The sequence below is a fragment of the Aulonocara sp. 'chitande type north' Nkhata Bay genome, linkage group LG19, assembly GCF_057382095.1.
Source record: "Aulonocara sp. 'chitande type north' Nkhata Bay isolate Kocher_YH1m ecotype deep benthic linkage group LG19, A_spYH_male_GT1.1, whole genome shotgun sequence".
NCBI classification, from domain to species: Eukaryota; Metazoa; Chordata; class Actinopteri; order Cichliformes; family Cichlidae; genus Aulonocara; species Aulonocara sp. 'chitande type north' Nkhata Bay.
In genome coordinates this window covers 21843038-21867883 of record NC_141362.1, presented here as the reverse complement: position 1 = coordinate 21867883, position 24846 = coordinate 21843038, and the positions used below count along the sequence as shown (strand labels likewise).

The 24846-nt window shown below is 39.8% G+C and overlaps 1 protein-coding gene across 1 annotated transcript in view; it reads right to left on the bottom strand.

Moving 5' to 3' along the window:
• Positions 1 to 3375: 3375 nt before the first annotated feature.
• LOC147306975 (glutamate receptor ionotropic, NMDA 3B-like) overlaps positions 3376 to 24846 on the bottom strand; it is an 89478-nt gene continuing 68007 nt past the window's right edge. The window contains exons 8-12 of the mRNA XM_086274197.1: positions 24571 to 24686; positions 9904 to 10055; positions 8538 to 8702; positions 7195 to 7262; positions 3376 to 6414 (exon numbers count right to left, since the gene is read on the bottom strand). Of these exons, the coding sequence (XP_086130323.1) occupies positions 5460 to 6414; positions 7195 to 7262; positions 8538 to 8702; positions 9904 to 10055; positions 24571 to 24686 (1456 nt within the window). The 3' untranslated portion in view covers positions 3376 to 5459. The remainder of the gene's footprint in view (positions 6415 to 7194; positions 7263 to 8537; positions 8703 to 9903; positions 10056 to 24570; positions 24687 to 24846) is intronic.

Below are 24846 nucleotides of genomic sequence, written 5' to 3'. Positions count from 1 at the left end.
GATTGTGGCTCAGTTGTGTCCGCCTTTGTTTACTCTAAAGGGTGTGGCAGGCGGATGACCACCGTGGTGCATTTAAATTCCCCTGAAGGAACCGGTGCGGTGAGGACCGTGAACACGCGCTCACGCACTTTGTGATAGCTCTACCGACACCTCTGGTTTACTGACTCATCATGAATGACATTGCGGCAATTAACATCAAAGACTCGGCTGTGCGCACACACGTGCGTGCATGTGTTGTGTCGGTGGCACACGTGCTTGCAAAAGATGCTCTCTAAGAGATCTGTAGTCTTCTGCTCTCACGGTTATCAGTTCTCAGTGGAAGTGAAAACTGAACTTAACCATCCACACCCACAGCACCCACACACCTTTCCTAATTTAAAGAAAAAAAATATTTTATTCCACGTCTGGCAGGTCAATAATTAAGTGTGATACATTCAGGGACACTGGCATCCCATATGTTAATATCGTGGCAGACTAATTTGAGTAGGTGCAGTTCAGGAAGTCTCCTGCTGACCAGCCTCCAGTGGCTTTACACTCATTCAGATATTTGCACCCCCTCCACTCACCCCTTCTCTCTCAATCTCTGTCATTTGGCTGTGTGACACTGCTTGGTGCTAGATGAATGGGGGCGCCCCATTTAGTGTTTATCCTGTCTCCAGTTGCCAGGGAGTTTCTCTGGTTCTCATGGGGTACTCCCCCGTCTCCGCCTCCATCCCCTGCGCCCCTCCTGTTCCCCCCTGCCCTGCCTGAAGCCCCCACCTAAACAGCATCGCACACAAACCATGCAACCAACCCACCAATAATACCCAAGGGCTGGTCACAGCTGGCAGGAGCTAATAAACTCATCACTCACACTCTCTGGCTCCTATTTACCCACTACACAAAGCACTAAAAGAAGGGGGGTGGAGGTGCTTGAACGCTCTTTTCTGCTTCCCACAGACACTTACACTTTTCTCAAGGTGGTGAATTTTGATAATTATGAACACAGTTATAGAAGTTGTGAAAGCCACACATCACCACAATTGCATTTTCTCTAGTGGAGTTAGTGCGCTATCAGCACTCTTTACCATTTACCCCAGTTGGATGGTAATTGATTGCTGGAGGGGATGTACAATGGGGATTCTTAAGTTTGATTAAAATTTTCCTCGACTGGTGTTCACACATGTGACCCAATTATTTCGTCTGAGCGAAAGGGCAACCATCTCTGTTCAGATACAAACATGTATGTGCACATTCAGACCCAGACTTGCAGCGCATGTTTACATGGCTAATGCATGCACAGAGCTTCTTGCAGTGCGCACATAGCATACACATGTTAATACAGTAAATGCAGACTTTCATGTTGATCAAGTGCACATGAAAGATATTAATTCTATCATTGCATGCCAGCACATTTACCCATCCATCCATGCAAACCCCAACTTTACAACTCGATTCTGATTGATTTTTTTAAACAACCTATTCAGCTTACCCTGCGTGCTTTGAAGACACCTGACACAGAGGCCATGCTTATTTTATTATAAGGGAGAATCCAACCATGTGAGTGCAGAAAATGAAAGATTGATCTTCACTTTATCCAGCGTGGTTGACGTAGTGGAACTAAATCAGCGCCTGCCCCCATCCATCTATCTATCATCTCCTTCAACCAACACACAAGTTGTTATTGCTCTTCTGTGTTACACAGTTGTGGTATCAATATCAGCTTTGGCTTCACTAAGTGTCAGGTTTCATATAAGCACTCAATTTTCAGTCTCAAATAGCAAACGGGATTTTAAAAGAATATTAATATAGCTCTGATTGTGTTCCCTTGTAATTTGAAAGACAATCAATAGAGAAATCTGAAACAGTGATTTGTTTTGGCATGTTATGTAGGCCGGCACTTCATGGGGTGGTTGATGTTTGGCTGACTAGCAAATGAACATGGGAATGCAGAGATAATCACATAATATAGGATGCACTCTCACTGAAGGTGGCTTTTCTTTTCCCAAAAGTAAATAAGTGCATGTCTCTGTCACACTGTCAACATAATGTCCTCAGTGGTAAGTCATTCTGTGCAGGTAATGCCACTCCACAGTCTATGCTCTTGTGCTTAGGGACAGCTTCAAGTGCCACTGTGTGGCTAAGAGCTGTCATTACATGACAAGTTAAACAAAGCCATTATACCCTGAGGTGAAGTAGTGCTTAAACCTTTACTTGAGTAGCCTCAGGAACCCTGGCATTTGTTTGACAAGTCTATTAGGTTGTGATACCATTGATTCTGTGCTCCTTTTGTGTTTCCAGACTGCACTTTACTTTGATAGGGCTCGTGGCAGATAAGAGGAGGATTTCACTGTGTTATTGGCTCCAGCATGTTAAAATGTGATAAGGATATTGATTGAGGGCTTACAAAGTGTTCACATTTTATCAACATTTCGACAAGCCAAAAATCATAATCACCCACAATTCTCACACAAATCAAATGCTTAAGTGCTCCATGGTAATAATTTGCTATAGCAGAGGCACAGTGGTTAGGATTTGTTCAGTTAGTTTGATAGAACAGATATATTCTGCAGCTTGACTTTGACTCTGCAGTTCTATGCTGTCAGTGTTCGTTCTTCTTAATGCATTTGTTGTTGTGACTAAAATGGCCTTCTGCTACTAACATTTTAACAGTTCTGTCAAGAGACCAGATACACCTCAAAACGTCATTGTTTAATGGAGGACTGGGAACACTGTGGCACATTAAAAGGAAAGAGTGCAGGTTTACTGCTTTGTTTACCACAGTGGCAGACAGCCCAGACTATCAGTACAGAAAGAAAGATGGATCTCCTGACCATTAAACTAAAGGGTATCTCTGAGATAAAAATTTTGGTCAGTAAAAACTGTCCAAAAAGTAACAATATATATAGGATTCTACTTATTTTTTGTCCATAAATGATGCCAAACAGACCAACAATCCTTTAAGAACCTGCTAATCATTTACTGGGTCATGCTTACTCACACTGGATAGTTGTTCTAAAATAAAACGAATTGGTAGGAAACACATGTTGAGTCTGATGTGCTGCTATGCTCTTACACCTTTAGAGAAAATGCTGTTTCCTGATTACAAAGTTTTTTTTTATTAACATTTTTGGTTCTGAACTTTTTAATCGCTTTGACACTTGTGACAGGACGAAGCAGCTTTATCTGTAAAAAGCATTAAATAATAAAAACAGTTAAATACGGCTGACTAAGTTCAAATCCATTAAAGCAACTTGCTTACAGTGTTTACTGCTGTTTCCTGTCCTTAAATAATAAGAAAAGCTCGACATTTTTTGCTATCCTTTGTTTCCATTCAAAATATGAAATAATGCCAGAAAAATAAGTATATAAATGTTTATTTCAAAACATGAGGATGACCATTTATGGTAAAATTCAATAATATGCCCTATATAATTTTTATGACGGGTAACTTTAAAAGTATTTCTTTAAATATCCAGTACAACAAGCTCTTTCTCAATAAAGATTTAAAATGTTTTTTTTTCCTCATAGACACCATGGGATGTGAACACAACCACTTCACACCACACCAGATTTTGAAAAATTTAAATGTACATCAGTACCATCATCAGCCATGTTAACTTTCACTGCTATCAGTTTTTTCTTAAACTTGCTGTCACATCCCCAGTGCTTGCTTAAAGAACTGAGAGACACACAAGACTGACTATCCCAATACAGTTAGGTGTCGTTACATTGTATAGTGCTGGAGCGAGTTCGTAAAACCTTATTTCCCAGATCCTCTGCTCTCCATGAGAACTGCATGGCAATATTCAGTTTCTGTCTGCCATTGTTTCTTCAGAAGTTAATTGCTTAAATTCATCTGTTTGTCATTTTGCTGGAATAAAACCTGAATCCACACACTCGCCAGTGTCCATAGCCGCAGGAAGCAGGGATTCAGTGCCATCCAGTGGTGGACTGAGTAACTGAAAGCGAGTCCCACATGCAGCCAGTTTCTGAAGAACCTCAGATCTTCGTAGCTCCCAATGGCTGATTTAAAGCATGGAACTTAATTTACGTTATAGAAAAAAAGTGGAGAAGAAAATGTGTAAAAGCATACATCTATTTCAAAGATATGTTAAAAAGATGAAATCTCACCTATCAGATCTGCAGGTACTGAGTAAATTGCAATCCACACTCAGTGTTTTTTACATGATTGTTTTAGTAATGAAAAATAGTGGATACATTTATTCCAAACCCATACCCCAGACACACTATTCAGAAAATTAAAGGGGTTTTTGATTTAGTATTGCACTTTTATAAAGGTGGTGTAGTCACGTGAGGCAGCTTATAAAAAAAGATGCTAAAAACTCAGCAGAGGCTGAGATGAACAGCTCTAGCATTGGCCAAACTAGAAAAACACAACACTAGAACCCGCATTGTCCTGACTGCATCTTTTTAATAGACCTTCCGTGGCCTTAAGAGCTAATATTTGTGGTACAAGCTTTGCTGAAGCTGAAATCCCTTATGTCTTTTAATCACTGGGTCAGGGGAAAGTCACCTTTTTATAACTAAACTTTTCAGGATAGTTGGGTTTAATGGCTTTAAACTATTTCACTCTGCAGACTTTCAAATTATTGCAAATTCAAAAACAGTTTGTTTTTTTAAAGTTACTAGCAGAGGAGAATTACCATCTCACAAAGTGACGTATTGTAACAGGAGAGAAGCATATAAAAATATCCAAAAAGAGTATTTGACTCGTTGGGTATATCTACTGCAGAACAACATAAGCAAAGATGCAAAGCGTCAATGCACGTAAGGCTTGCTTCAGTTTCATGGGATCTGGATTGTTGCCCCAAAAGAGAATTGTTTTGGGATTGTGCAACACTTTTATTTTCATCATTCATAATTTTAGGAAATTATTATATTGGTTAATTGAAATATGCTAATTTGTTTCTTTTTCTTATCCTATGTATTGGATGTGTATGTGGATTCATTCAATTTAGTTAACGTTAATTGTGATTTTTCTGTGCTTTTGCAATTATCCATATGTGCTTGTAGGCCTTTTCAGCCAGCACAACACACCACATTTTTGATTTATTATAGTTCCTACAGCGATTCCTCATGTGACCTACTGTTTTCCACAGTAAGCACCGTGGTTTCTGGATTCCCATTTCAGTTTGTCGGATCTGGTATGTCGGGATATTAATGGGGTTATGTTCTGCTTTTTATTTAAATATTACATTGCTTAATTAATATTTCATGGATGACATCAGCTCTTCACTTGCAGAAAAATATTTTTAGTTGCATTTTTAAGTAAGTGTGGAAATAATTCTCAGCATGAAAATTATTAGGTTGCAGTAAGTAACATTGTGAGTAAACACGTACTGTTATAGTTCAGCAAACGCCACATAAATGTAACCCATACCAATAAAGCCATCTTCCCGCGGCTATGCAAGCAATACCTCACTAACCCTGTTGCAGTCCTACAGGTCAGGAGTTAATCAAGTCTCACTGCTTACAGTCGACTGGTTAGCATTTGTCCTCTCCAAAGTGTTCAGTGCACGTGATAGGTTAGCCTTCTGTCTGTCCAGGCTAGAAGTATTCCGTGTTTGGATAGTTGTATTTCCAGCACCTTGTTGGTTGGCTCGACTTCGCTCCAAACTAGTGGACGTGCGCGACTGGACAGTCCTTTCTCCTGTCAAAGTATTAACAGGGCGCACTTGGTTGGCTCTGCCTCTGTCCAAACTGTTAACTGTGTTTAACTGGCTGCTTCTCCCATGCTCCACAGTCCCAGGCCCACCTGACTGGTTAGCCCGCCCAGTCTGCTGATTATTCAGGGTTTGCAGCTGGCTGGTCCTGTCTCTCTCAGGGAGCCTGGGCTGAGTGGAGCTACTTCTGTCTGTATTAATAGTTTGTATCCTCTGTCTGTCCCTGTCCCTATCAAGACTAGTATCCCTGCGTACCAGTCCACTCCTCTCTCTCTCCAGACTGCTCTGGATCTCAGCTCTCCTAGCCAGAGCCTCTCTCAGCTGGGTGCGGAATATCTCGATCTTTGCTTGCAACTCCTGGAGCTCCCCTTCCCATAAGCTCGTCTGAGCACCTCTGGTTCCCATGGGAGACAGCACCAAACCTGTGGAAGCCAGAGTCGAGACAGGGCCCCCGTTGACATGGAGGCTAATCTGTGGAGGAGAAGTAAAACTCCCCAGGTTGCCAAGCCCCAACCCTCCGAGGCCAAGTCCAGGACGGCCAACCATCCCAGGCCTGCCGCGCACTGAGGCGGTGTGTGTGCGCAGGCGGTAGCTGTGAAGCGTTTCAAGGTCAAAGTGCACACGTTTCTCCTTGGGTTCATTGGATGGTGAGGAGTTGCCCGTGTCCCCAGCTGACGTGGGAGGGGATGGTGGAGGAGGCTGATGCTGTTTCCTGTGTAGGGTGCAGTTCTCCGAGATACAAGAGGGGCTGGTGAAAGAGAGAAAGATCACAGCAAAGGGAATACACAGAATCAGATATGCTGTACTGCAATGCAAGGACTTTTATATATAATGTAGGATAATTATACCCAGTAAACCAAATGTAGAGTGTAGTGATATTAACTGACTAAACACTACATCTTTTGTCTCAATTATAATTTATCTGTTAGGGCTTCTTTTTTAAATTAAATAAAAGATTTAAACCCATTACAGGACTTTCACAAAAAAAATATCTCCTTCACAATTAATTTTGTTATCAAGTCATAGAAATGTAATAATCTGCCACAGTAGCACGAAGGGTCTAACCTGCTTCTAATATGATTATTTAAGAAAAAAAATAGTTTGACGTTTGGGCAAAATATGCTTATTCATTTTCTAGCAGAGGGTTAGATGATGAGATTGATAAGACTCTAGACTGTACATATGAAATTGTCAGCAGCTGCCAAGCTCAGATTAAACAAGATATAACGGCTTTAATTACTGAGCTTTGCTGAGAGGTGCTGGTAAGTAGATTTTATTGTCCATTTCCAGTCTTTATGGCTTTATTTTTAGCTTGCTGCTTCATATTATTGTTATTAACCAACTTAAAGCAAGAAAACAAATAAACATTTGCCTCCCAAAAACAAAAAGTCACGCTCTCTTTTTTTATTTTTATGAAGTAAAATAATCAGTTTTTGCGCTTCCAACAACAAAGTGACATCTGTTAAACACACAAACAGAAGAAAATAGACAACATAGTGGTGCATTAATCACTTAGTGAATTCATTACTTTTGATCAAGGCCGGCCATTTCCTTTCCAACATCCTCATATGTGGTGTGCAGGGCTCTGTGAATTTTCTGCAAGCAGAGAAGATGATTAGTAACATGGAATCTGTTAAGACACCATCAGATTTGAAATAAATCAGGAGAGATGAATTTGCAAGGGTTATTATTCTATCCAGCTGCAGAGAACATCTGTGACAGCCGTTCCTGCTATAGTGCACTTTTGAATAATTTACTCTAATAATTGCAATTCAGTGAGAGACGGTTCCTTTCTGCTTAAAGTTAACGCGTCAGTTGCTTGAGGCCTTTTTCATTTAAGTATCAAAATGCTTAGGTTAGCATGATCAAAAAAACAACTTTAAAGTGTGACTATGCTTTAATATTTCCTGCGGGAAATGAGGCTTATTCTAAAGATAAGAATAATATTGAGGGTCTGACACAGATGCCAACGCCTCATAGCGGAGCTTCTTTTGTGATGAATGCTAGAGGCTGCCCGCGAGTGGTTGCCCTTTTAGAGAGATGTAGCAAACGAATATGAGCAATATGAGCAGTCTTGATATTTACACTGCTAGTTCCATTATTCACTCAAAAAATGTTGCCACTGGCACCTCATTTGGTAATGGCCAGAGCCTCATAAAAAAAACAAAATATGACCTTTAAATATTCAATTTGTTGTTTCTTTGGTGGATGTTGTCATAAACACACATTTGCTGTCAGAAACTTCCTGCAATTCACATTTATACACTGACTTTGTGAAGAAAATATAACATATTTGAATTTTATGTAAAATAACGAATATTTAAAATTATTTTGCAGATGAAATCTGTATAAATAGCTTCATATAACGATCTGTCTCTTCATCTGTCTGAGAAAAGGCTAAACAAACAAAGGCACGAATGCATAATGTGTCTTTATAAATCAATTAATAAAACACTGCCAGTGGTAAGATTTATTAACTTTTTACTTACAAATTGACTATTCAAGAACCTAATTTGTATTAATTAATGTAATTAACTTAATGGAAAGACATGTTTAATTGAATATGTCTGCTATCACAGACAATTCAGCTTTAGGAACATTTAGTCTAATTGTTGACTTTTTAATTTGTAACCAGTAGAGGGCGTTGGTTATCTGCAAGAAAAGTGTGAGCTCCAGGGGGTAAGGATGTCTCACCAACAGCAATATACATATGAGCACACATACATATAGCCTTTGACTGTGCTCCTATGCGTGTCTTTGGTGTGCACGAGAGATCATGTGAGTTTTAAATGTCTGAGCATAACTCTTTGTGCTCAAGTGCATGGCATGTCTTGCTAGCATGAAAGATGGTGTGGCCTTATGTTTACTCACCTGGCTGGTGTGCAGCCAGTACTGAAGTGTGTGGCTACGCCGGAGGCGAGGGATGACCAGGTGATAGAAAGTGTGTTCACCTGCCAAGGTCAGCAAGGCTCCACCTACCCCCATGCATAACAACACGAACAGGCCTGAGAAATGCTGGATTCCCATCTGTAGAGTCTGAGGGGGCGGTGACAGAAAGAGAGCATGAAAGAGAGAGAGTGAGGGAGAAGTTGGGGGAGTGACACAGATTACTGAAGACTTAAGCCGACAGAGAGGAAAATACAGAGATTGATGATTTATATTTACATAATTACCATTTAGGCCACTTTTTGTAAACGAGCACTTGATATTCTGCTGTTGTGTATCTAGTTTGGCCGTGTAAGCCCATAAGAATATTAGTCAAGAGAAGAGGACAACAGCGTAAAAGACATTTTTGGAAAGAAAAGGGTGCAGAGCAGCGCGGCAGCAGAGAAAACGGGGGAGGCATAAAAGAGAGTAATAGGAAGAAACAGCAGTTAGTACAGAGATGGTAAAAAGAGACGATGGTTAATTGAAGAGCAGCTTTTCCCTATTTGATTTGCCTAAACCCACCCTGACATAATGTCTATCTCGTATGAGGCATTCATCGGCCTGGAGGAAGTGGAAGAGGCAGGGACAAGAGCAATGCTCTCTAATCATGTTTCCTCCACCCGACTCATTTCTGCACTGTCTCCGATGGCAATTAGCCCCATGCTGACACCACAAATTCATCAGTGACAACACTGACCTCCTTTTGCTCCTAATCCAGAGGGCAGGTTCACACCAACGCCTACATTGTTAGAAAGTAGCCAGCTCTCTGCGCTTCAAATGGGATGAAAAGTAATAGCTTTCCGATGCAGGGTGAAGTTAAGGTTTTCGTTTCACTGGAGAAACCTATGACTGCATAATTGCATTTGTTGCTATATTATGGTTTAACTTTGAAGTGGGATTTAAAAGAGATGGCCAAAGGGAGTTGAATAGCTTCTCGATTCGCAAACAAGAGATGTAGATACGGACATTTTGCTCTGTCTAGAGATTTCCAGTCCTTTAAAAGGAGTGCAAGTAAAAGGGAGGGCAAGAACTCAGAGTACTGTAGCACCCACACGATACAAATAAGAATCGACACTCAGACAGTGCGTGCCTGTAACTCTGGTTAAGGTCAGTTTATGTGATTGTATGTCTTTGTTTGTGTGTGTGTGTGTGTGAAATTGTCTGTCAGTGTATGTGTGCCTAGCTGGCAGGCAATCCAGTCTGTGTCCCAAAGGGAGACTCATTTATAGAAGTACAGCAGCAGAAGGCTTTGCTTAACACACAACACACGTACACAATTCATGAACACACACTCCCACGGATGACTTACCTCAGTGACTGCAAAGACTCTCTTTCCGCAGGGTACAACCTTATACCATTTGTCGTGTAGCATGTCCATGAAACCGTCAGACTTGTAGCGACTGACGAACTCTGACACATTACGGGTTAGAGGAGAACCCTGGGGAAGGCCAATACCATAGCCTGAAAGAGGACACAGACACAGATGTAAATACGTGTGCTAAAGGTAACCAACCTGAGAGCTACAGTCATGCCTCAGGAAGATAGTGTCTAACTCGGTGTTTTTTTTTTTGCAGTAAAACCAAAGTCAGACAGTTGCACTTTGCCAAAGGGCAGATGGCCTCTGGAAAAAGAAGATTTACGGTTTACAGTCTTCAGATTGAATCATAAATAAACTGTTTTCTGGCAAAGTATTTCCACCTATAGAGTGCAAATACAGTGTCCCAAGATTCACCTGGACAACAGCTCTGTATAAAAGTGGAAACCCCCCCCCAGCTAAAGCTGTTGGAGGTTGTATTACAGAACACACAGTGGATCAACTTTAAGTATTGCGTTGTTTGAAGCTTCTTTCGATATTACCCAAGAAGTTTATAACTACAAACTCTAATCAGATCTAAAGCATAGAAAAGATTAGATGTTATTCCCAGAGGTATAGCAATAGGTGATCAAGACACACAACCAAGTGGTCTTTCATGACCCGTGTGACCTTCAGGAAAATGTAGCAGTCGTTCTTCATTAGTCTTTCCTTTTTAAAGTTCCCATTCAATTAATTTTCCCTACTAGTGCTTGTTTTAGATGCAGAAAGAGCTGCCAACCATCAGGGTTTCAAATAATTATTCTTAAATGTTCTAATTTAATATCATCCCTGCTGAGACACGATTTAGTCTTTTCTACTCTTTTATGTTTGTTTGGTTTCAGACTTCAGGGTCAGAGTGTAACAAGCTGGCAGCTCTGTCTGATATCAGTCTGCTTCTGTGTCTTGAGTTTGGGGAAGAAAATTGCTTAAATGCGCATAGATGATTAATGATTTTATCTCAGTAACTTAGATGTGTTTCAGAAAGATTTCCGCATATGTTCAAAACTTCCTGTGATTTCGAAACATGTCAAACGCATCAGTGATGAGCTTATGGAGCGAGAATCGAGGCTGATTTAAGATAAAATTATTTTCTTCTTATTCTGAGAGTAGTTAGTAAACTGGGAACAACCTTTCTAAACTCTCAGCAGTGCCTTAGAACTTGGTTTTCAGACATTTTGAGAAAGAAAAAACATCCTCGTGTTGGAACTCTTCCTCCTTTTCCCATCTGGCGGAGCTGTATTAACTCATAATTCATAATCATATTTTGGTGGATTTAACAAATACCCAGCCTTATTAGAGGCTTCTTCAATGAGTAATGTTGTGGTGTTTCTTTCTTTTCATGTTTTTATCAGGAGGATGAATGCACGTGTTCTGTCCCCTTCTTTGCTGCTGAAATAAATATACCTGTGTGACATGGTATGAGATTTTTCTATGTAACAAAGTGGTTCTGGTGACAAACCCTAACAACATGAGAGTGGAAAGGAAAGGAATTTAAGATTATATCTCCACAGTCTACTTTACTTGCTTACACAGTCTTCATCAGTCTTGTAAGTCGAAAGCTACGTTGCTGGAGAGAAAATGTGCTTCTCGCCAACACAACTCAGAATGGAGTTTGCAGCTGTTTGGAAAGTCAGTTTTAGAAACATGTATGATTCTTGAATTTTTAATTCTATTTATGATAATGAAAATAGTTAGGTCTGCCTCTTGAGACCTTATAAGGCATTCTAGACAAATTGTATATGTCACATCTGATACTCATTTCCATTCCAAATGCTCCAACTCCACCCCATTCTCTGTGAGTCAGGCCATTTTAAGGCTGATATCAAATAGTCTGATCCCAGCTTAAGGAATGGAGTGGGATCAAATCTGACTCCACCCTTTAGAGTTCCTTCAGTGGCAAGTATGCAAATATACATATTTTACCTGACTGCTTCTTATGTTGGTTAGATTCCCTTTGGTTACAGTCACATGGCAGTGCTCAGACCGTGGTGATGAATTATTGTCTTGTAAATTACTTTTATGTAAATGAAATTCTCTTTATGAGGTCTTGGTCCAACACAACATCTTGGACTTCTGGTTCTGCTGTGAGGAGTAAATGTAGTAGATGTGAAAATGTCAAAATTAACTTCTTGTGTTATTATTCTTCACTTGTGCATCAAACTCCCTTCTCTTGCCCCTCTAAATGAATGTTAATGGTGTCTTTTTTCCATTTCATTTCTGCTTTAGCCTTTTCTCCCTTAAATTTCACTACATTGTGCTCCACTGTAGAAATAAGATTTATAACACTATAGCATATTACTTTAGAGGTTTTTATAGGTTTTACGCCATTTGCATATCCTGTTTGAAATATATTTTAAAGTGAGCACAATCTTTCTAAATCTGGAACTAGACTTACAGATTCTGTAAAAAATAAAACACCTTCCTCTCACCAAGCCTCACCAGAGCTACTAGCTGCAAAACACTTTTCAAAGCCTGATGCTGATCATCCACTCTGGGCTCACTTCACATTCACACCCTCCAGTTACAGATACAAGACCTTATTTTGTTGAAAGGCCAAACAAAGGTTGGTTCCACTCCATGTGCACAGGAAATTGATACCATACTGATATTATAGCCCTTTTATGAATCCCGTTCTTCTGGTGACACTAAAAAAGAAAGAAAGCTACCTTAGCTGCTCCCTTATTCACGAGGGGTCGCCACAGCGGGTAGCTCTGATGATAGTGTTCCTTTCTAATTATGTAAGTGTAGCTTTCTGTCGGAGGTAGTTATCGCATCACTTTCTTGACAGTATTAATAAGTACTTTTCACTTTTACATCATGGATGGTGAAGAAAAAACATCTTGAAGTGAAAAAAATACAGAATAAATAAAAGTATGTCTTTTTTTTATCTGATTAAATATACAAAATGTCAAAATCAGGTATAGTTTTAGACTGTTTTTTCATACACTTCTGTGGAAGACTCTTAAGTCATCCTTCATGTCTTTATATTTTGCTAACAAGGAGCCAGAATATATATTTTTAAACTGGTGTAGAACATATTTCTTCAGGTTTTCTTTGACTCATTTTCACTCCAACCCTTGTATCTGGACATTTTCAGATGAATTTTGTTTGATTGTTAAGCCACTTAACACTGACTTACAAATCATTCAAGCATAAAAGGAAATTGGACAAATGGAGGACAAAAAAGGAGGTAACTACAACACATGAATACTATCTGAAAGTCATTTCCTCAAGAAATAGGAAAAATTCCAGTAAAGAACTGACTGATGCATCTGGTTAATCAGTTGATCCATGTACTGTCTGTAAAAGCCTCTCCAGAAATGGTCTCAGTGGAAGGGAGGCTGTGAAGAAGACATTATTAAGAAATGGAAACAGGGAAAAAAGAAATTTGAAATCTCTGGTTTAGATCATTGTCAATATGATTGCAGGAGGTCAGGAAAGAGGTAAAACATGGAGCAGCTTCCGTTATGATTTGGGGTAAAATTTCAGCCAGTGGCAAGGCTGTGGGAAGTAGGGGTGCTGGGGATGCATCATGCCAAATGCAAAAAATAGATACATAAAGGTTTTGACTGCTGTGTCTTAAGATACCTTATAGTTGGAAGATACTATGAGGTTTCTAGTACACTTCACCCCCAGCTGTGCTCATGCACACACACGCATGAGTGTGCATAACACCCTCAATTCCAAGGACTTTTCCACAGCTCTGGCCAGTGGAGATCTTGTCAAAACTGATGGAATTATGAACAAAAAAAAGTTCAGTCAGATTTTGATCCATCATGCACTAGTATCTGAAAAGAACTTGACTGGCAACGGCTTAATTTTTTCAGCATGTCAATGATCTCACTGTCATTGCAGTAAAAGCATACCTGGCTAGAAAAACACATAATGGAACACTATCAGTCATAGACTGGCCTCCTTAGAGCCCAGCCCTCAACAGTATTAAAGCAGCGTGGGATCATCTTGACAGAGAATAAAAAAAAAAAAGGCAGCTGACATCCAAAGAAGAGCGTGAATGTCCTTCAAGAAGCCTGGGGAACTATTCCTGAGGACTACCTAAAGATATGACAAGCTGGCCTGAGAGAGTTCACGCTGTGTTGAAGAAGAAAGGTGGTCATACCAAATACTGACATCCAAGCTCATAAGAATTGCGCCAACTCTGTTTCTGCCTTATATACTGATATACTATGTTTCCACGTATTTTTGCACACTTCATCACCATTTCTTTTTCCCTAGCAAAATCATAAGAATTGAGGGGTAGTCTGAGACCTTTGTATAGTACAAATCTTTTGCCCATTACATGCTATATACTGATGCAGTCATTGTTATGTTCCAGAATGCTGCCAAAACAAAGTTGAAATGTTCTGTAGAATATGAAAACAATAGATGCAATCATTTGCAAATAATTTGCACCTTATCTTTAGTTTAGTTTCAAATATTGTTTCAAATATTGAAACAAAAGAAATTCATTTTGTTCATTTTATTTAATAAAAAAAAGAAGAAGCTAATTTTAAATTTGACAGTACCAACATTCATGTACGCTGATGCTGGTGGAGTCCAAAGGTGATCCTCAGCCACACCATGTTTTCATGTCTATGAATTGTAAATTGTTTGGGGTGAATGACTCACCGAATGGTTGGTCTGCACCATAGTCTGCCTCTGCCATTTGAATCCATCTGCTCAGTGGTCATTCATCACCCAGTGATTTCCACTTCAGAATGGTGCCTGTTTTAAATGCAGTGCTGCCTCAGAGTTCGAAGATCACGGCCATTCATTACTAGTTTCAGCCTTATCCCTTTCAGCCTTATTTCTGGATTCTCTGAATTTTTAAATACTATTTACCACAGATGCCAAAATCCTATTTTGTCAAGTATTTTCCCATGCACCGTTTCAATAGTCATGTCCTAGATAGAATAGAAAGTAATATCCTCTGTTTTTCTTTTTATGCCAAATCATCTTAATTATCTAATTAAAGTTACTGTGTGTAAAAATGTCACCACTAGATGTCAATAGATTGCAGATTGGTGTTAACTGAGTTCTGTTTTCTTACCTTGCCCAATTCGAGTGCATTATCCCAGCTATGGTGGCTCCTATTAGGACAAACTTAGACTGTGCACAGACTGTACGGCATAAGAGCTGGGCTGAGACTAGCCAGTGTATTTGTACTGCTGTCTGGACCGAATCTGGATCAACCCTAGATTTGTTCCTTGACTGTGCAGGCTGTCTATCCTCTGTTTACGTCAGCTGCCAATGCCGGATGAGAAGCATCCACCTTTATTTACTCTGTTGGAAACTGTAAAACCTTGTGACAGGAGTCCAGTACGAGTCCAATATGAGTCAGAGACGCTCATTCTGACCGATGACAAGGATACTGAGGTGAACTGAGGATATGCTGAACTTTTCTGTCAGTAAGACTGCTGTTCTTGCTGCTCGTAGCTACTGTTAGTGGACTTTTTGGACACTCAAACCTAATATTAGCTGGCATAATGCTAGCTTAAAACCAGCTGTTGTTGTATAGCCAGCTCTTGTCATCTGTCCAGAAATGGTTGCATGTCTAATCTGCTCTTCTTTGCCTTTGGTGTACTATTTATAAGGGTGGTCTCTAGCCACATTAAGTTAAAAAGAAAAGACTTATTCCATCAAATACGATTAGTTGGAAGGGACATGTCCTTTTTGGCTGCTGCGTTTAAATTTAATGAGGAAAATGGTGGCTTCCACAAACCCGTGCCTGCTCCTATTATATGTGTTTTTAATAGTTTATTTAATAAGATAAGATAAGACTTTATTGATCCCACGCCTGGAAAATTTTTGCGTTAGCTCAGCTCAGGTACAGATATCAGAAGGAAAATACAAAAAATACAAATAAAATACAAACAAATAAAAATAAGTAAGATAATACACTATATACAACGGTAGCATACACAGTATGTGATTATGGATATGGTTGTGGAAATATCCAAGACATAAACTATATAGCTTAACATAACTATTCTACCACTACTATTCCTATGCATAGACATGTACATGCACACGCACATGTACACACTTGAGACAGCATCAGTTTGTTGGGAGATGTAATTACACACTAATCTAAGTATATTTGTGAGCATAATATCTTTTTTCCTATTAAATAACCTAAATAAAAATTACTAACTGCACCTTTAAATGGTTGTAAGCTACTCCATTAAATGTGTTGTTTTTTTTTGCATAAACACAAATTATTCTGTTTTTTATTACCCTCTTACTACTTCCTGAGGTTTAATGTGATTTGTTGTGTTTGTACAATTTTTAATGACTGCATGATTGTAGTTATATTAATTCTTTTACACATCCTCGCGGCTTTGTTTTTTTAGACAAACCAAGGGGTGTACAGTACAGTTCAACTAGAGTTAAATGTCACAGATGTGAAACTGATAGCTTAAAAGGTCTATCTAATTATGCAGCCAGTAATGCAAATCATTATTGTAGTGCATTAAATATTAATCTGTTTTTTATTTATAGAAATTGTTTCTTCTTCATCATCATCAATTGTTTGGTAATGCCTTAGAAGTTTCCCCTTTTGCTTAAAACACCAGCAGCAGCAGTTGGAATAATGAGAGCAGACAAAGCAATAAAATACAGAGTAGTTACGGCAATAAAATTATATAACTCTAATATTTTTAATTAAGTCACACATTTAAGTACAATCTTCCACCAGTGTTTATTGCTTTAATTTCTATAGCAGCACATTCAAGTGTTGTTTAATAGCTGGAGAGGATTGCCTCTCTGCCCTTCACAACTTACTCAAAAGGGATCTGTTTTGCATTACGACCACTATTTCTACAGGTGAAAAGTGAAAGAAATGTGTTCCTCAGCTTTGACTCAAAAGAGAAGACCCTCTTTAAAATTTATTGCTATACCAAACCTCCAGGGATTGTTTGTTTCATTTCATCTGTACTGCAGTCACAGACACAGTCATACCAACAGGGGTTTTGTGTGTGTCTCTCTGTGTGTGTGTGGCTGGCTCAGACTTGGCAGCTGTTTGTCAGTGTGTTTATGTGTGTGTATGTGTGTTATGGGGCTGTCAAGGTGTATGAGCCCGATGGGGGTTGTGGACAGAAACAGAGAATAGCGAAGGTTCACGTAGCTGTCACACTCTGCTTCCTACATGACAAAGACTGCCAAAGCCTCCATCCCTTTGCTCTTTCCTTCCTTTACCGACCCTTCCTTTCTCATTCTTCTTCCTTTCGTCTTCTCTTCCCCCCTCATCCTTTCTCTTTCCCCATCCAATGTCTTTTCTCTCCCACCATTGCCGCTGGTCTCTTCCTCTGTTAGTCCACTCTTTATCTCTGTCATCCCTTCGCTTTCGTTCAATTTCTGCTTCAGTTCATTCTTCTCTTTATCTCTCGGCTCCTCTCCCGAGTCCACTGCTTTGTCTCTGTATGTCTCGCTCCTCATGCTTTTTTTTTTTCTTTCAAGCAGACAGAGAGCATTTTTCTGTCATCAGCATATCTCCATCCACAATTCTTTAGAGCACTCAGTCAAATACTGAAATGCAAGTGGGCAGTCACTTGTCATTTGTTTTGATTCTTTCCCCCAGACGTTCGCATTTTCACTGTCACTCAAATCCCCCCACACACTCAAAGACACACCGGTGCCCGTCGAGTTTTACTTAAAAGCACTGGGTTTGTAAAAAGCTCAGCTTATTTCAAAAACACAGATGATCTGTTCAAACTTTACAGTTACATTTTTTGTAAAAAGTGCATTTAATATTGGGTTCATGTTCCCCTAAGCACACCAGCTTATTAGTGAGTATGGGTTGTATTAAGTCACTTTCATGGCTCATTGCCTACATTCATTGCTGTTATTGAGGTTTGACTATTTGCAGGTGTTTTACTCTTACATTGGTTACTGTTTGAAAAGTAAAGCACATATTTTTTTGTGCACAGGTGGGTTTTCTTGCTACTTTGTAGGTGTAGTTTTTCCAATTGTGTGAAAGCTACTAAGAAGGAAATTTAAAGTACAGTTGGAGGAATACTATAAATAAGGATGGGTATCGTTTAGGTTTTATCCGATACCGGTGCCAAATCGGTACTTTTGAAACTGTGCCGGTGCTCAAACCGGTGCTTAAAGAATGGAGAACACAAAATTGGTCCAAAACCCTCTCATATTCAGCTGGTTTTGTAAAAAGATAACAATGTTAGCCTTTTCTGCAGCTATGGGGCATATATGGTATCACTCTTAGCTGGAAGCAGTGCTTAAACAATGGAAAAAATACAAACTTTGTCCAAAAACCTCTCATGTTTAGCTGTTTCCCTCTTTTTCTTTGGTCATTTTAGCCTTTTTGGCCAGGGTGAAGGGAGTATCTGCCATCAAACAAGAAGACAGCCGCATGTAGCTATGATGGTGTTTGCTAGTTCACCTTACATGCATTAATGTAATAACGTGGTTAGCCTACTCAACATAAATTACACACGAACAACATTAAGCTACTCACGCAGAGAAGAACGGCTGCTGCTGCCATCAAATACGGCGCATTTCTCGGCTTTTAAAAAAAAAACACGCTATGCGTCGCCAGGTGTTTCATCGGATTCTTGGTGTTACTTCCTTTGACAGTATCAGCTTGTAAGGAAGAGGACTCCCTTACTGCATTTATTTATATTGTATTGTCTGTATAGCACTTTAGAGCACACCTTTCACTTTATTAAAAGCACCTTATCAAGCACTTTATGTAGCATTGCACTTTAAGCATGGATTTGCACACAAGAAGTTTAAATATTTATTGACTATTTATTGGGAATTTTAAAATCAGTTGGTAGCCTTGTTTCAGATCCTGCACAGCTGCTCCTCATCAAGGAATGTGGTGGTTGTCTGTCAGGAGAGAAGAATGGTGATTGAGATTGTGATTAAGGTTTACCAATAAGGAAAACTAAGGCAAATGTGTGTGTGAAATCTAGGGATAAAAGTGGTGCAAATAAGTGTTTGTAAGTTAATGATTACTCACCTTTCTTGCCTGTGTCCTCTTCAAGGTGTTTGGGCAAATGTTTCCCCGGGGGTCCAGACACCATTTAAAGGTTCCGGGAGAGTCCATTGGTAAAGAGAGTGTGGTGAATCTTTTTGTGCTTGGGTTTCTGGGTTTTTATAATATTGGGTTTGGTGTAACATTAAAGTGTGAAATATTTATTAATATGTAAATGTGAAGATGTATTTATGTATTTATTTATTCTTATTGATATATTGTATACTGTGGTGGAAGGTTGGGATTTAAGAATTTACCTGAGAGTGGAATAATGGTTAAGTCTGTGACAGCTGAACATATTTAAGGCTGCCAGTTGTCATTAGAGGTGGATTTTTTGTGCTGTGAAGAAGCTCGACAAGTTAATTGTTGTAAGGAGAGCCATATAGCAAATAAATACTTTGTTCCACTACACTTGCCTTGGTCTGTCTCACTGTGTTTCCAGCCGCGAAGGGCTGCCCTGTTACACAGCTTAAAGCACTTGTTGCAGGCTGCTGATTTTGCATATTTTGCTGTGAAGTACAGCCAGACTTTTGACCGCTTCGCCTTGGGCATTTTTAATCTGTAGCTCTGCATAAAAGAACGTACGTACCTGGCCCCGCCTACTGTCCTCGGAAACGTAAAATGATTGGCTAGAAGTGTATCACAGCTCAGGAAAAAAAAGCACCGAAATAAAGCACCGAAATGTGCGCTGCTTTTCGGTCTGGTTACTACCGTTTATGTCAGAACCGGTGCCATCATGGCACCGGACACCGGTACCCATCCCTAATTATAAAATATATATCAAGGTGAAGTAATAGATGATCCAAATGAGTAAAATAGAGAAAAACTGTGACCAAGGTGCTAAAGTTGAAGCTTCCAAACAATAGCCAATGTCATGGTGCCTACAGCCATCATTTATATAAAGTCTAAGAACGCAACCTAAAATTTCACTGAAGAAAAACAAATGGATTTGCTGTAAATTTGACTTGTGTTACATTAAACATCAAAGAGCATGCTCCCTATTTCATGTTTTTTTTAATGTACTTTTACTTCAGTCTTTTGGAGATACAGTAATTTAATAAAAAAGTTTTAAATACGCCCTACTCTCCAAGCAAAACGTGAAATGTGCACTCTCTAAATAAACGTATAACCTTGTGTAACCCTGCATGAGTTAGGCAGTTACAAACTCAGGTGCTTCTGTGAGAGTGGTTGCATCAATTTAGTTTCAGCAGCATCTCCTAGGCAACATAAATAGCATGTGTTATCCCACCAACCTCTTAAAATATGAGAAAAATCCTGTTTGGTGCATGGATATGTGACCTTCAAGTGACACTTTCAGCTTTAATCTGTAATTTTGTTTCTTCAAATTGGTAAGAGATGTGCAGGTAAAAGCAGCAGGGGCAATTTTTAAAAGAAACAACCAGCACATTTCGAACTTCAGCTATTTCTGTATTTAACTCGATTTTAAATAGCTAACTGAGAAAACAGGTTTTCAGACACTTTAAATATTGCTGGTTTTCAAAGTCTGAGGTCATGTTTCTCTGCTGGAAAATGGGTTCTGGTGAGAGAAGCAGAAAGGGGAGTTCAACTATCCTGGGATCTTATGAGTGATGGGAAGGTGGAATGTGAGGTGGACCAGCGGATTAATCCAGTATCTTTGTGGTTGTTTTGGGACTGTTGTAGTAAAGAGAAGGCTGAGCTAAGAGGTGAAGCTTTCAATTACCAGTCCATCTAGATTTCAGACCTCACTGATGGTCATGAGATCTGGGTAATGAGTTTCCTCTGAAGGGTGTATGAGTTCAAAGATAGGCTGGGGAGCTTGAAGTAGAACTGCTGCTCCTCTGTGTTAAAAGGAGCCAGTTGAAGCCGTTTAGGCATCTGGTTAGGATGCCTCCTGGGTGCCTCCCTCTGCAGTGTTTCTGCACATATCCAAGTGGGATGAGATCCCAGGGTAGACCCACAACCCACAGGATAGATTATATATCTCATCTGGATTGGGAGGAATGCTCCAGGAGGAAATGGAAAGTGTTGCTGGGGAGAAGGACATTAGGAATATCCTGCTTAGCCTGCTCCAACCACAACTCAACTTTTGATAAGTAGAAGATGATGAATGGATGTTTGCTGAAGCTTCTGCTTATTTATACCTGTTGATCTCATGGTGTGTGCGAGTTTTTATTTCACTGAATTCCAACTTAAAAATATTTTTTGTTATTGACTGGGGCTAGGAGGCATGAATTTCTAGCTTTTGAAAGAGGGCAAAACTGGATTCAATCAAATATTAATCTTTTCAGGTTGGATAAAAGATTCTTAAGGTTTGTGTCTATGTGTGAACAAGATCCACAGTTATAGGGTTGGATCAAATATATATTCATGATTATTTTTCTTGATTAATCTCTTCTTCAATAACACCCCCCCCCCCCCCCCCCAAAAAAAACAAACAAACAAAAAAAAACCCTGTTAAGCTAGTCCTCTAAATATTTCAGAAGATGACATCTTTAATCTAAAAACTGCTGTCACATAAAATAAGACATCAAGCTGAATTATTATTAATTAATCACAACAGTTGCCCATTTCTACTAATCACGTAATCAAGTCAGTAATGCTTAATTTTGTTTCAGACTCTGCCACATTTCTGCACGCACGCGCACACGTCACACACAACTACACACACAAAAACGTGTCTGTACGTCACTCTCGTCAGACGTGAGCTGCCCGACCAACAATACTTTCACCCCGCCAACAGGATCCTTTGCCATCCTCGTTTTGATCTTCAGACGTGCTTTGTTCTGCTTGACTGAGCTTGTGCAGACCACTTATGCACGCAGGGACACATGCTCCGCATGCACACCAACCCCATACACACACATGCGTGCGGGCAGCTAGTGGCTGCGTGTTCAGTGGCAATATTATTAATGGGGTGTGTCTAGGCTGTCGTAAACATCTCCCAACAGCACTCAGCGAAAACAGACGCACGGCGACACCCCCGCATCTCCCTCCACTTAAGCAGCCTGAAGATTTCAGCAGAGCACCTTGCCTGGAGCGACTCCACAGTCCCAGTTCCAGCATCTCTCTGTATCTCCTGACCACAAACTGCTCTATAAATCCCGCTTGCATCCACATACAGACAAAATAACACTTCCTCTCTTTCTTTGCTCCATTCTTCCACTCTGTGTCCTTTCTTCCCCTCCCTTATTCCATCTGCTTGGGGTGAAGGTTTGTCTTGATTAGGAGACTCTGTTGGCTGCCTCTTTTATCACTAGCTGTGCAGAAAGGAGCAAACTGGCAGTGGGCAAATGAAAGCCCTCTATCTCCTTCTTATGCTCAACTCCCACCTCACTCACTGGCCCCCGATTTCTTTACTTTTGTTGTTCTTACTTACTTTTTAAAATCTTTTATTCCGTCTCGTGTTTTTTTTCTGTTCTCCCTCTTATTTGTTTTACTTGTCTCATGTTTCCTGTCTGTGTCATTTCCTGTTCTTTCTTTATTTAGCCCCATCCTACTCTCCCTCACTCCTGCAAAATAGCTACTCGAACAAGTGTAGATTCTTTGCATGACTTATTTGTGTAGACGGTGAATCAAGTAGTCATCAAACTGACACGCTCTACATATCAATGAGACCTGCTTTCCCTTCTTCACATTCATGAGTAATGGCTCAGCGCTGTCCCTGGGCTCATTTTGTACAATGCAATGAAGAAAGCACTAGATAATCTCCAGTGAACAAGGACTGTAGAGGAAGTAGGGAACGTGGGAGTGGGGTCTTTCTGAGGTGACACTTTGATTGACAGAGAAATAGTATCAAAGATAGTGTCTGGTCCCAGGTGGCACCCGTACTAGCTTCTATTTATCGTCTGTGTTTCTGTTTGTGCCTGTATCAGTGATATGAGGAGAAAAGAAGTCTGATATGAATCAAATACACAAATGCATGCACCAGCACACAAACGCACACCTACAGTAATATGCGTGGACATAAATAAACATATGTGGTCATGCGTGAGCTCCCAGCGCCAATTCTATCCTAGTAAAGAAAAACCTCCTGGTGACTAAGCTACAATGGGTTAGAGGTTAAATGTTTGATATATCCAATAAATGTGTTGCGCTAGCAGAAATTTCACTTCAAAGTCACCTTCAGAATGTGTATATGTGCAGACGGCATGTGACTAGAATACTGTAAAACTTGCTATAATAGCTAGAATGCTTTATCTCGGCGAACGGCAGAACCTGAGATTTATTGGCGCTGGGACATAATTTCTTTCGGCAGGTCGTCAGCAGCGTTTATTTCTAAAAGTGTTATAATTTACTCCTGTGTGTGCGTATGTGTGTGTGCACATCACTGCAACTCCTACTACTGCTACAGTACTGCAACTTCTTATGTTGCAACTTTTTCCAGTATATGGGGCCATAATAATCACGTAAAGTAATCAGTTACTTGGCCAAAAAACATGAGTTATTGTTGATATAAATGATCAATGGCTACAGCACACAGTGTAATTTGTCTTGTATTAAAGCCTCCAGAAAAGAGTGATATAAGCCCTTTAGACTTTTTTGCAAATAGGGGCAATGCTGTTTACCTTGTAAACAGATATATTATATATTTCTTTGCATACATAAATCTTATTTACAATATTTAAAAGCTTCTATTATTGTTATATTTCTTCTTTTCCAACAGTACCTCAGTGACACGTGCAGAAGGAAAATGCCGGAAAGAAGGAAAAAAATTCAAATTTAGCTGCACATGTTTTCCGTGCACGTCTCTGAAAATATTATGGTTTTTGGGGCAGAAAAATAAAGTGTACCAAGAAAAGAATCACGCACACACATCAATGCCAGACTCTCAGATATAAGCATGCGTAAGCCCACATATTCATGGAGCAGTGTGCAAGAACTTGAATCTGATATCCCCCTGTGGGGGTCATTAGCTATTTTCTGATTGGCAGTGGATTTTTTTTACATGTTTTTTAAATGTTCTTGGAATGTCTGAGCATCAAAGTCCAAAGTGTTCTGACTGGGCAGTCTTGTTAATAATAGATGGTTGAATACTTTTACCCTGGAGCGTTATAAGTTCACACAGTGAATCACCGTGTTATTCTGTCAGTCATGTTGTTTCCTTAGCTACTACATGACTGACTACAGCATTTGAAATGAATCTGTATATATCTATATCTATATGGGTCTCCCATTGCCTTAAATTCACTTTGACCTGCCTTGAACAGTCAACTTGACCAGTGATAGCATAGCAAGGAGGAATGAGCCTTTAAAAATGCATGCATTAGCTAGGACTCTATCCTCACAGCACTGACTCTGGAGAGCAGGATCATGTGGCCCACACCTCATGTGTGGCCTTCCACACATATCCTGTGGATATATACTATAAGCAGTCAAAGAGCTAGACTAGCAAAGGTCAGTAGAAATTTTTAATATATCCCCCAACCCTGAGTTAAAGTCCTGACCTGAATTATTGTTTCAGTGGACCTCTAAGTGTGTGACTACATGAATAAATGTTACTGTTTTATAGAGTTTTGGGGTGTGCATGTGTATGCATGAGTGCTTTTCAACGCCTTTCAAGTTGTTTTTTAAAAAACTGGCTTCAAACAACAACCACGGGCCCTCACAAGTGATAAAAACAAGTGTGTGTGTGCTAGTGTCTGTACCTTCAATAGCAAATGGCTTTCCCACAGTAAGCAGTTTGCAGTCTGCATCGATAGAGACCTCATAGTCCAACAGGGCTTTATCCATGATGAATGCATCCAGGGCAGGAGGATCTGTCCTTCACCACCAACAACACACACACGCACACACACACATCACAAGAAGTGAGAGAGTAACATTAATTGAAGACGATTAATCTTCGGTTTTACAAATCAGATTCTGTTTCCACACAATTCCTAAATCTCCAGACCTGCTCAGGAACCTTGGATTTAGGGCTG